Here is a 12,476-nt window from a genome sequence, read left to right as displayed (position 1 = left end):
AGCAATAATATGGAACTGGGAGGAAACCTCCTCGTCCTCCACGTTCTATAGAGAGCTGGAAAAAATATAATTGCAGCTGATTCTTTAGAAGAGTCCATTTCAGCTTTATTATTGAGACTGCCATAGAACTGGGGGAGAAAAAACTAATCAGAGCTTATATTGCATATTCTCTACAGTCTTTCAAAATCTACTAAAATAAGTGCTGGATCATTGCCTGCCTATTTAAATTACCCCCAAAGCTAATTTCTGGCAGTCACTAGGTCCACGTAAAACGTACAGCAAAGTGGTTGCAGCCCTACCACATGCACAGGGTAGAGGCAAGAACTCACACCCAGAAAACGGTATATATTGCACCATTTTTTGCCCAAAGAACAAATTAAATTGCTACTTTCCATCCCACATTGATGCTACTGGATGTAACGTTTTGGGTCCAGTGATCTTTCTTCAATTCTGAAGAATGTAAACTGTTTTCTGCTTGTCCATTCAATAAGATAATAGCTGAACAGATTACTTCACATTCCCACATACCCCCACTAACCTTTCACTCCATAGATTCCTCAAGCAACCTCTCTCTCTGTCTTAACAATATATTCAAAGCCTCTCCTCTTCAAAGGGCAGTGGAAGCAGAGTTACATGGCTCTTGGAGAAAGAACCTCATATCTTACATAAGCAACCATTTATTTTTAAAGTGACTCATAGTTCGAGGTTCTCCTACAAGATTAGACAGGGAAATTGCAAATCTTCATGCTGTCTTAGCAGCAACCTAGAACCATCTCTCACAACATATAGTTCAAAAAAGCAACTTTAACTCGTTTTGCCCAGATAGGCTGATCCACTTTTCGCGGAGCCTCAATTACCATCTAATAATTGCCACCTGCTTGAACACCGTTTCTTCCAGGCTGGCTGGAACGAATTCCCACATACTGACCTCATTAATAGCCAACTTCTGCCATCTGTTTAAACAGAATGCTGTTTCCAGGTTCAGTGTGTCTTAGAACATTTTTGAAATCAAGGCTCAGTCTGCAGTTAACCTCTTGGCCTGGCCAAAAACAAAAAGGTTGTTTTGTCTGTTCTTTTCTTTTTCGATAAACTGTTCCAAAGTCCACGAGTCATTTCCGGCTCAATTCAAAAGTGGCAAAAGAATAAAGTAATAAAAAAAAAATCAAGAGTTCAGATAACACTACTGAAATGCTATGAGTGTTTCTGACTGAACCACCATTTCAGGTAGTGAGTTCCAGACATGAAAAATATTTCTGAACTCCCCTCAGCCTTCTATCTTAAATCTGTGACCCTGGTTAGCAACCACTCACCCTATTCATGTCCGTCCAGCTTATACACCTCTATCAGTCCCCCTCTCAGCCTTCATTGCTCCAAGGAAAACAACAAACATTCTTATGTGGTGACTAGAACTGCACACAGTACTGCAGCTGTAGACCAACGTGTACAAATACCAACTTTCTCAGAAAGGAACTTAATGGTTCAGCACTCTAAGTCACTGCTTACTCTTCTAAACTCCAGTAGATACAAGACTAGCCTATCAAACCTTGCTCATGAGGTATCCCACCCATTCCAGGTTTTAATCTAATGCCACTGAACTGCTTACAATGCAGTTATATCTGTTTTTAAAAGGAAGATGACCAATTCTGTACGTTATTCCTGATAAAATCTCACCAATGCCCCATAAAAATGAAGCACAAACCCTACATTTGTATTCAAGTTCTTTCACAATAAACGATAAAATTCTATTAGCTTCCCCAAGTACTTACGGCACCTACATACTAACCTTTTTCAATTCCTGCACTAGAACACCCAGACCCCTCTGCACCTCAGAGCTCTGCAATCTCTCACTAGTTAGATAATATGCTTCCTCCCAAACAAGTGATCAATTACATACTTTCCCACATTATATTCCATTTGACAAATCTTTACCTATCCATTTCTTTACATGGCTTTTTTGTATCCTCTTCACAACTCAGTTTTCTTCCTATCCTTCTGTATCCAGCAAATTCAGCAATCATAACTTTGGTCCTTTATCCAAGTCATTACATAAATCACGTGAAAGTTGAAATTCCAGCACGGATCCCTGTGGCACACCACTCGTTACAGCTTGCCAACTAGAAATTGAGCCATTTATATCTACTGTCTGTTTCCTGTTAGCTGGCCCACCTCTATCTATGCCAATGTTACCCCCTATATGGTGTACATTTAGTTTCCACAATAACCTTTGATGTGGCATTTTATCAAATGTCTTCTGTAAATCTAATTACAGTACATCAATCAGTTCCAATTTATTCACAGCAGATGACACATAGAAACATAGAACTTGGGAAGAATTGAACACTTCTTGCTCCATGAAACACCAGCTTCAAGGTGTTCAGTTATCTGAGAATCAATCTCTCAGTTGACCGAAGGTAAATGTAACAGTCTCCATCATCAATAACTGTTCACTAGTCCATGGATCAAATCAACTTCTTATTGCCAGAATAAGTTGCATCAGGACATCCCCTCACCTCCAATTATCTGGAATAACTTCTCTTTTAACTCCTCTCATTTTCCTCAGTTCAGAGGGGTGGCCATGGGTACCGATGTGTGCCCCAGTTATGTCTGTCTCTTTGAGGGGTATGTGGAACATTCCTTGTTCCAGTACTATTCCAGTCCCCACCCACAACTCTTTCTCCGATATATCGATGATATCAGTGTTGCTTCCCTCCCTCAACTGGAATTGGAAAAGTTCATCAATTTTGCTTCTAATTTCCACCTGCCCTCACTTTCACCTGGTCTAAGTCTGACTCTTCCCTCCCTTTTTTCAACACGTATTTCCATTTTTGGGGATAAACCGGCCACCAATATTCACTATAAATCCATCAAATTCCACAACTATCCAGACTTTACATCCTTGCAACCTATTTCCTGCAAAGACTCCATTCCATTCTTTCAGTCCCACTGTATCTGTCGCACATGTTCCAATGAGGCCAAATTCAACAAGGGAAACTCCGAAATGTCCTTCTTCCTCAACAGAGGATTCCCCAGCACCATTGTTGACAGGGCTCTCAACCACGTCCAACCCATCTCCCACACTTCCGCCTTCACCCCCTCTCTTCCCTCCCGCAACAGCGATAGGGTTCCCCTTGTCCTTATCTACCCTCCCACCAACATCCACATCCAGAAGAACAGCCGCCATTTTCGCCACCTCCAGCGAGATGCCACCAGACACATATTCCCCTCTCCTCCCTTGTCCGCCTTCCGCAGGGACCATCCCTCCAGGACACCCTGATCCACTCTTCCTTCACTCCCAACAACTTCCCCACACCCCCAACTGCAATCGAAGATGTAACACCTGCCCATTCACCTCCTCCCTCCCCAGTATCCAAAGGCCCAAATATACCTTCCAGAGATACCAAATATACTTTACCTGCACTTCTCATAATCTAGTCTACTGCATCAGCTGCTTACAATGTGGTCTCCACCACATTGGGAAAACGAAGTACAGCCTGGGTGACTGCTTCGCAGAACACCTGTGTTCCCTGGCTAACATCTGTGACTCAGACTTGCTGCAGTGCTCCAGCGAAGCTCAGCGCAAGCTGAAAGAACACCACCTCATTTTCCACGTGGGGACTCTGCAGCCCTCCAGACTCCATATTGAGTTCAATAATTTTAGAGCCTGAACTAGCCCCCAGAGTTATCACAAAGTTAGAAGATTTTAAAACGTGCATAGAATTCCCTAATTTATCTGTCTTTTAGACACAGGTTGACAGAAAGCACTGAACAGGTTTCTGTAATAAACAAGAATTGCTACTTTTTATAAGTAAACAGACCCTACCTACAGACAAACAATTATGAACCACCAACATAACTCGACTAGTTAAAACTCTAACCACTGATAAACTCTGACAAACAGGCAGGAATAAATACAAGTGTGTAGGATGGAGAGAAGACTCAAAGACAATTAAATGATTCTTGTTCACAGAGTTTGTGGAGATGGTATTTTATGTTTGTCAGGACATGGCTGCTCTGTGATTGATCTGGATTCTTCTCCTGCCCTTGCAGACACCTTATGGCTTCTCCCTATTTCATTCATAGCCCCCAACTGTTCAGCTACCTAGCAACCAATTACAATTGTTGTCAGGCAGGAGGCCTTTGTCACTGGTTCCCCGTCCATAATTCAATCAGCTATTTGTTGCCAGTCAAAGCTCCATTTGTACATTCCTCTTGGCTTTGACTGGTCTATAAACTGGAATTCCACTACTGCTTGAAATAAACTGCAGAGTAAAGTACTTACAATAAGCATTGTTAATTTGTTTTAAAAAAGGGCAGGAATCCTTTAACAATGCTTGGTTTTTAAAGCAGTAATTTTCCCATTTCAACCCACAATCAAAAATGCAGGGAAAAAAAAAAGTCTTTACACACACTGTCCTCCTTTACAATGCACCTTAAACCTAGTTCAATTACCTAATTGAGAGACTTAGTGTCAAATTTTGTTTGTTAATACTTTTGTACAGAGACTTGGAATATATTATTACACTGAAGATGATAAAGAAACACAAACTGTTCCTGAAAAGGAAACATAAAAAGATATGTTCACATTTAGGGAACTTAATCTTACTCTTCTGATGAATGATTGATCTCCAAAAATACTAAATTTATCCCTTTGTTTTATTAGTGTTTAAGGTATCAGTCAACATGTCTTACTCTGCCATATAGAGTATGCAGTAAAGAGTGTCCTGTCCGGTCTGCAACACAACAGCAGCGGTGAGCCTGTCCCCCTTTTCCATATTGCAGGCTTTGCCCACCAAATGCACGTTGATAGATCTTGCCTGCCTCAGTCCTACTGAAAGGCATTCCATAATTTTCCAGCTGGTATAAAGACAAGAGAAAACACAAAACAATATTTGTTAACAGCTCATTTTTCTAGAAAAATATTTAGACGTCAAGGCCTAGATATTCAAAATCTGACAATTACAAGTTGCTCTGCATCACTCTCGTTGCTTCAGCATCTCCCATAACGTTCTCTCCTCCTGACACGTTTCCATCATAAAGGCAGCCACAGAAATCCTCAATGCAGGAGTTGCTAAAGGTAATCAGTTTGGGTGGAAATAAGGAGGAGCAAGGGACGGAAGTCATGGGTGGGAGTATTCTATAGGCTCCAGAGGAGTTGCCTCACTATAAGACTAGTGTAAATTAGGATACAATGGATGCATGTAAAAACGGCGCTGCAATTGTCATAGGTGATTTTAATCTGCATTTGACTGGACAATTTAGTGGAGTAAGGGCAACACGGAAGACAAATTGGTAGAGTCCAAATTTAGATCTAGTAATATGTAGTGAGGTGGAATTAATAAGCAATTTTGGATTTAACAATCCTCCAGGTGGGAAGTGTACATAACATGGCAGCATTTGCAACATGATAGATGAGCTGATGGCACAAATAGAAATATGAATAAGTAAAAGAGTGAATGAACAGTGGCAGGTTTTTTCAGCAGGTATTTCATAGTGCTCAACAAAAGTTTATTTTGGTCAAAAGGATTTGGTGAGAAGGATGAACCACCTGTGGTGAACAAAAGGAGGTCAAGGAGGGTATCCAATCAAAAACTAAGATACACAGAGCAAGCAAAACTAGTGGCAATGTGGAAAATTTGACTCTTTACCCCCACGACTGAGTCGCAGCAGATGACTAAGAAGCTAGGGAGAGAATTTTTTTTTGTGATTTGAATATGGAAGTAATTTGGTAAGAAATACATGCTCTTGTTTTGTTTTTCCCAGGAGAATATTTTTTGAAAAAAAAAAGCAGCTAAACAGAGTATGGCATTCTTGCAGGATAAAATTGAGGAAGTGACTACAGGGTACAGGGAAATGGAAGATAACAAACCAATAATTTGCAACAGTCTTCACATTGGAGGTCACCGTAAACACTCCAAGGAGATTAGATAAGCGAGGAAAGGTCTTAAAGTCTTTACCATGTGGAACAAGGTATTTGACAAATTTATGGTACCAAAGGCAGGTAAGTCACCAGGGTCTGATGGCCAACTTCGAAGGGTTTTAAAGGAAGTGGCTGCAGAGATAGTGGAAATATTGGTCAAAATATCCCAGAACTCACTGGATTCTGATGGGTTTGGGCAGATTGGGAAACCACTGATATGACACCCCGGTTCAAAGACAGGAGACAGAAAACAGAAAACTGAAGGCCAGTCTATCTGACATCTGTCATTGGGAAAATGTTACAGTCCATTATAAAAGGATTAGAGCTTTTTGAACAGCTTAACATAATCAAAGAATCAACTTGGTTTTGAAAGGGAAATTATGTTTGACCAATATGATAGCGTTCAACAAGCAGAGATGATAAAGGGAAACTAATATATGTAATATAATTCCATTTCCAGAAAGCACTAGACAGGGTGCCATGTAAAAGGTTATTGCACAAGTTAGGAGCTCATAGTACTGGGGGCAATGTCTTTAGACGGGTTGAAGATTGTTTAACACATAGTAGAGTTAGTGTTTGGCGTTCTTCAGTTCTGAAGAATTTTAACTCCACTATCTCTCCATAGATGCCACCAGACCTGCTGAGTTACTGTTGTGAAAACTCTAAGATTTGCTACTACACAAATACGGCATCCATCTGTTCCAAGCCAACCAACAACTTAGTCTGGTAACATGGTTAATTAAATGTTGTGTACATGCACCACCCCCATCTCAAAAAACCTGGTTGAAAAGGTTCAAGTCTAAGTTATTGGACTTTTATTGCTGTCAGAAATAAAATATGGGCATCCCATCAACCTTGACGAGAGGTAAATATAAGTCTCAAGGACAGCAACCGGAGATGTTATCCCACCCATTCCACTATCCTGTAAAACATTTCAGTTACTAAATACCTTGTATTTAAAAATCTCACGCTGTCTTACCTCAATCACGGCAGCTGGTGCCTGTTCGGTCATATAGTGGATTGCATCTTGATCTCCCAGCCAATCAGATCCCTTAACAGTATCGTAAAAATGCCACCTCCAATCATCACTCTCCATATTACCCAGTGCAGCATTTATTCCACCCTGCAAAAATAACCAGATGTTTCTTTAAGCCTTCTTTTCATTTGTTGTCATCAGAAAGAATCAGTGAGAAAATGAAACTGTTGCCCATAGTTAGTATCAACAACAAACACTCAGATGAAGCATAGGATGAGATTAAAAGAGAAGTAAACTATTGACTTAGTCCCACTAATTATTCCTAATTTCAACGTCGCAAGAGAACTTGACTCACCTAGATCAACTTTTGATTGTTTCATGAAACAATGTTTTCAAGATGGAGTTAGATATAGTACTTAGGGCTAAAGGGAGAACACAGGAACAGGGTAGTGAGTTGGATACTCAGTCATGACCCTATGGAATGATGGTACAGGATCAAAGGGCTGAATGGCCTACTCTTGCTCTTTTTTCTATGTTTAAACGTATCCTTAATGCTACTCTACAATCTAAGCAGTACTGTACACATTTACTTCAGTTGTTAGATTGGAGGTTATTGCTTCACAGCACATATCCATTTCCTCATTTAGAGTTGAGTCTAGGGACGGTCCAACAGTTTTTTCATTAATTTGTGGAATGTGGCGTTGCTGGCTGCCCAGCATTTATTGCCTACCCTAGTTGGCCTTGAGAAGGTGGTAGTGAGCTACCTTCTTGAACCGCTGCAGTCCACTTGTTATGGGTTGACTCACAATACCATTAAGGAGGGAATTCCAGGATTTTGACCCAGAAACAGTGAAGGAACACCAATATATTTCCAAGTCAGGATGGTGAGTGATTTGGAGGGGAAGTTGAAGGTAGTGGTGTTCCCATGTATCTGCTGCCTGAGTCCTTCTAGATGGAAGTGGTTGTGGGTTTGGAATGTGCTGAGAATCTTTGGTGAATTTCTGCAGTGCATTTTGTAGATAGTATACACTGAGCATCGGTGGCGAAGGGAACTGATGCTTGTGGATGCAGTGCCTACTTTGTCCTGGATGCTGTCAACCTTCTTGAGTATTGTTGGAGCTGCACGCATCCAGGCAAGTGGGGGGTATTCCATCACACTCCTGACTTGTGCCTTGTAGATGCTGGACAGGCTTTGGGGAGTTAGGCAAGTCACTCCCCCTAGTAGTCCTAGCCTCTGACCTGCTCTTGTAGCCACTGTGTTTGTGTGGTGAGTCCAGCTGAGTTTCTGGTCAATGATATCCCCCACTATCAACATCCTGGGGGGGTTTCAGTGATGGTAACACCATTGAATGTCAAGGAGTAGTAGTTAGATTGTGTCTTATTGGTAATGGTCATAGCCTGGCATTGGTAGCGCGAATGTTACTTGCCACTTTTCAGCCCAAGCCTGGATATTGTTGTATTTGAGCATGGGCTGCTTCAGCACCCGAGGAATCAGGAATGTGCTGAACATTGCGCAATCAGCAAACATCCCCACTTCTGACCTGACGATGAAGGGAAGGTCCGTACGCAGCTTCTAACCCAAAATTGACAACTATACATTCCATTGTAAAAACAGCCTCTCTCATCCCTGCCATCCACAGAGCTCATAATTAGTTCTGTATCCTATCTTGCACAGATATACACTACCCTCCCAACTACTGCCAATTTACAACTTTACCTCCCAATACATGCACACGTACAGTCTGTAAGCAATCTTGTACACAGTTTCCCAAATCTGCAACACTTTAGTTTTCATACACCTGAATGAACCTATATCTAAAAAGTATTCTTTTCCAAGATACTATAGCATATTGCTAGCCTTGCCTCAAAGGCAACATTTTCATCAGAGATAGGATATCGTGGCTTTAGGTCTGATCCCAGAAAATTGACCACAAAATTCTTTGCATTACCGAGGAGCTGCTGCATTGACAAAGGTGCTATTTTTTTTAAGCCAACATTTTAAGTTGCTTACTCCATCTTGCAAATAGACTTTACAAGATCGCATCACTTTACTCAAGGAAAGCAGCTTAACTAGCGACCAGCCCAACACTCAGTGTCACGGAGTTTTTACAGCACGCAGAGATTGTCTGACCAGCATGGGCACAACGGGCCATCAAACATCTATCTATTCTAATCCCATTTCCTAGCACTTGGCCCAAATCCTTGTATGCTTATGGCATCGAGTGCTCATCAAAATAGTTCTTGAATGTCCGCCTCTGCCAACCTTTCAGCCCGAGAGTTCAGATTCTCAAAACTCTTTGGATGAAAACCTCTCTCCTTAATCCCCTCCACGCAGTGGAAAAATTTCACCCTATCTGCCCTGTCTATGCCCCCCCATTATTTTGTACAGCTTACTCAGATACCCTCTCAGCCTTCTCTGCTCTAAGGAAAATAACCCAGCCTAGCTGTTTGTGGTTGAATTGATCCAGCTAGGGCAACATTTAGTCTTTAGTACAATCACATCCCTCCTGTAGCGTGGCCGCCAGAACTGCATACAGTACTTCGGTTGTAGCCTAACTAAATGTTATATACAACTCCATCACAACCTATTTGATCCTATATTCAATTCCTTGACTAATAATGGCAGTTTGTACCTTCTTAACCACCTTACTTACCTGTGCTGCTGCTTTTGAGGATTTAGGGACATGCATCTCTCAAAATATTTATATTGGCATTAATCCTGCTGCTGCATGTGGAATTTTGCTGTGCACATCCTTCCCAACAAAGTCTTCTAATGCATAACACAACCACATATCCTAGCAAGGGTCCCAGCCATATACTATACCACTGGCTCAGGTCACATCAGCAAGCACCAGTCCTAGCCACAGCTACATCCCTTAGCACAGAAGCTAGCCATTTCTTGACCAGCTATATTCCCTAGCATGCACCCCAACTGGATCTCTGACCACTAACCACAGCCATGTCCTTGGCATCTAACTTCCTACAATTTATATTCTGAATGGTTCTCATGATACTCACTCACACTGCTCAATCACAATGGTTGTGGAAAGAGTTTATACAACTGTTCATACTTAAATACAAATCAGAGGATATTGCTGCTTACAATGCACAAAAAGAACATTAGTGTCTCACCTGAGCAGCAACTGTGTGCGATCTGGTAGGAAAGAGTTTTGTAATACAAGCAGTGTTGAAACCAGCTTCAGATAAACCAAAAGCTGCTCGCAAACCAGCACCACCTGCTCCAACAACCACTGCATCGAATTCATGATCAACCACTGGATACTGAGTAGAAATCTATATTCAAGAAGCAAGATACACATACACATTGTGGTTACCATGTCCATGGTTCAGACTGTAAAAGTAAAGAATCAGAGATGACAACATTTACTGATGCTCAAAAAAAAAAACCTTATATTTACAGCACCTTTAATGCAAGGAAAGATCTAAGGCACTTCACAGGAGCATTAGAAAACAAAATTATACCAAGGAAATGTTAGGTCAGATGACCAAAAAGGGTTTCAGAATATCTTAAAGGAGGTACACAAGGTCAAGATGTAAAAGGAACAAAAGCCAAAGCTTAACAGCGTGGAGCTGGAGGAACACAGCAGGCCAGGCAGCAGAGGAGCCGGAAAGTTGACGTTTTGGGACAGCACCCTTCTTCAGAAATGGGTCCCAACCCGAAATGTCAACTTTCCTGCTCCTCTGATGCTACCTTGCCTGCTGTGTTCCTCCAGTTCCACGCTGTGTTATCTCTGACTCCAGCATCTGCAGTTCTTGCTATCTCAATGTCCCAAGCTTGGAGCCTAGGCAACAGAAGGACAACCACCAATGACGTGACAATTCAAATTGTAATTGCACAAGTTGCTAGAATTAGAGAAGTATTGATATCTAGCAAGTCTGTGGAGTTGGAGAAGATTAGGAACAGGAAGGGGGAAGTCACAGATATATTTGAAAACCAAGTTGAAAATGTTCTCAAGACATTGCTTGACCAGGAGCCAGAATAGAGGTAAAGACATACAGAGCGATAATGTGCTGCAAATAAAGACATGAACCCTAACAGAGTTTTAAATGACCCTGACTTTAGTTTACTGACTACAGAATACAAATGAACAACCAGGAGCACCTTGGAATAGTCAAGTCTAGCAAATGTACAAGTTTGGATACAGGTAATTTAGTATGGCCAACCGACACATCCCTCCACATCTCTGGACTCTGGGAGGAAAGCCAAAGCTAGAATCGAACCCAAATCCCCAGAGCTGTGAGGCAGCACTGCTAGGCACTGAGCCACTGTGCTGTCTAAACTAAAACAATGGCTTCAGTTTTCCCTATACTAAATTGAAGAAAACCTGTGCTCATCTGATACCAGATGTTGGATAAGCCCAGACTCACAAAGGCTGCTGACTTTTGTTAATGAGCAAAGGCTTAGAAAAAAAAAATGCTGTCACTGAGCAGTGTTACCAAGGATCTTTGGATCCAGAAGGTCCAAACACTTGCCCAATAGAAAGGCATTGTGTATCAGCATCAAGACATTCTGGAGAGAAAGACAACCCTGATTCGGCAGAGATAAACCTGAAGTCAGAGTAGTGACTCAGGATTGATGCAGATTTCATCTACTTGGTTAGAACTGATATGATTTGGGTAGTGGCAGAGAGCAGTCAGCAAAATTTAACTAGTACCCACAAATGCAGTACTGAAATTCAGAAAACATCACCATATTCTGAACCTAAAATTAATAAGAGATAGTAGGAACTGCAGATGTTGGAGAATCTGAAATAACAAGGTATAGAGCTGGATGAACACAGCAGGCCAAGCAGCATCAGAGGAGCAGGAAGGCTGACGTTTCAGGCCTAGACCCTTCTTCAGAAAGATCCTTGGTAACACTGCTCAGTGACAGCAATTTTTTTTTCTAAGCCTTTGCTCATTTTCTGAAGAAGGGTCTAGGCCCGAAACATCAGCGTTCCTGCTCCGTTCATCCAGCTCTACACCTTGTTATCTAAAATTAATAATTTGCATTTGGACTCTTGTTAGAATTTGCTGCAATAATACTGGGCAAACATGATCAAGTATCCAAATACAACCTTTACTTACTGCATTTGAAACTTTGTTGGCATTTTTGTTATGTTTCCCATTGACAGCAAAGTGGAATCTGCGAGCTGCAGTTTGGTACACTGCTGGAATCTGTAAAAATAGAAAACACAATTAATTAGAATTGTACATTATAAAGTCACAATTGGAAGCATATTTCAGGCAAAGGGGGTCAGAACATCGGTGGAGAGGCCACACAGACATGAAAGAGAGGGTGGCTGTGGGCAAGGGGAAAGAGAAAGTGGGATCTGCGAGGAAGGTGAGAAGGGAGAAAGCCAATGATGAATGCTTCCAGTGAAAGATATATTTCTTAAATCACAGAACTGATCACAATTTTTGTCATCACACTTCTTGGGGCATTTCAATATTCTGTCGTTAGTACAGCTGCATTTCCCCACTCGGACATCTTCACAGCTTATGTATCGTTTACCTCTAGATCTGGATCACAGGTGAACCCCTGCGGCCACTCTCCCCATCCCCAGTATAACCAAGATACTC

The 12,476-nt window shown here is 41.6% G+C and overlaps 1 protein-coding gene across 1 annotated transcript in view; it reads right to left on the bottom strand.

Annotated features, from left to right (window-relative positions):
- sdha (succinate dehydrogenase complex, subunit A, flavoprotein (Fp)) overlaps nt 1-12,476 on the bottom strand; it is a 32,270-nt gene that overhangs the window by 19,369 nt on the left and 425 nt on the right. Inside the window, exons 2-5 of the mRNA XM_020531717.2 lie at nt 11,982-12,071; nt 10,026-10,187; nt 6,897-7,040; nt 4,690-4,854 (exon numbers count right to left, since the gene is read on the bottom strand). Of these exons, the coding sequence (XP_020387306.1) occupies nt 4,690-4,854; nt 6,897-7,040; nt 10,026-10,187; nt 11,982-12,071 (561 nt within the window). The remainder of the gene's footprint in view (nt 1-4,689; nt 4,855-6,896; nt 7,041-10,025; nt 10,188-11,981; nt 12,072-12,476) is intronic.

The sequence above is a fragment of the Rhincodon typus genome, chromosome 4 (genome assembly GCF_021869965.1).
Source record: "Rhincodon typus isolate 14 chromosome 4, sRhiTyp1.1, whole genome shotgun sequence".
Lineage (NCBI taxonomy): Eukaryota > Metazoa > Chordata > Chondrichthyes > Orectolobiformes > Rhincodontidae > Rhincodon > Rhincodon typus.
The sequence above is the reverse complement of the archived record's forward strand: the minus strand, read 5'-3'. Positions and strand labels throughout refer to the sequence as shown.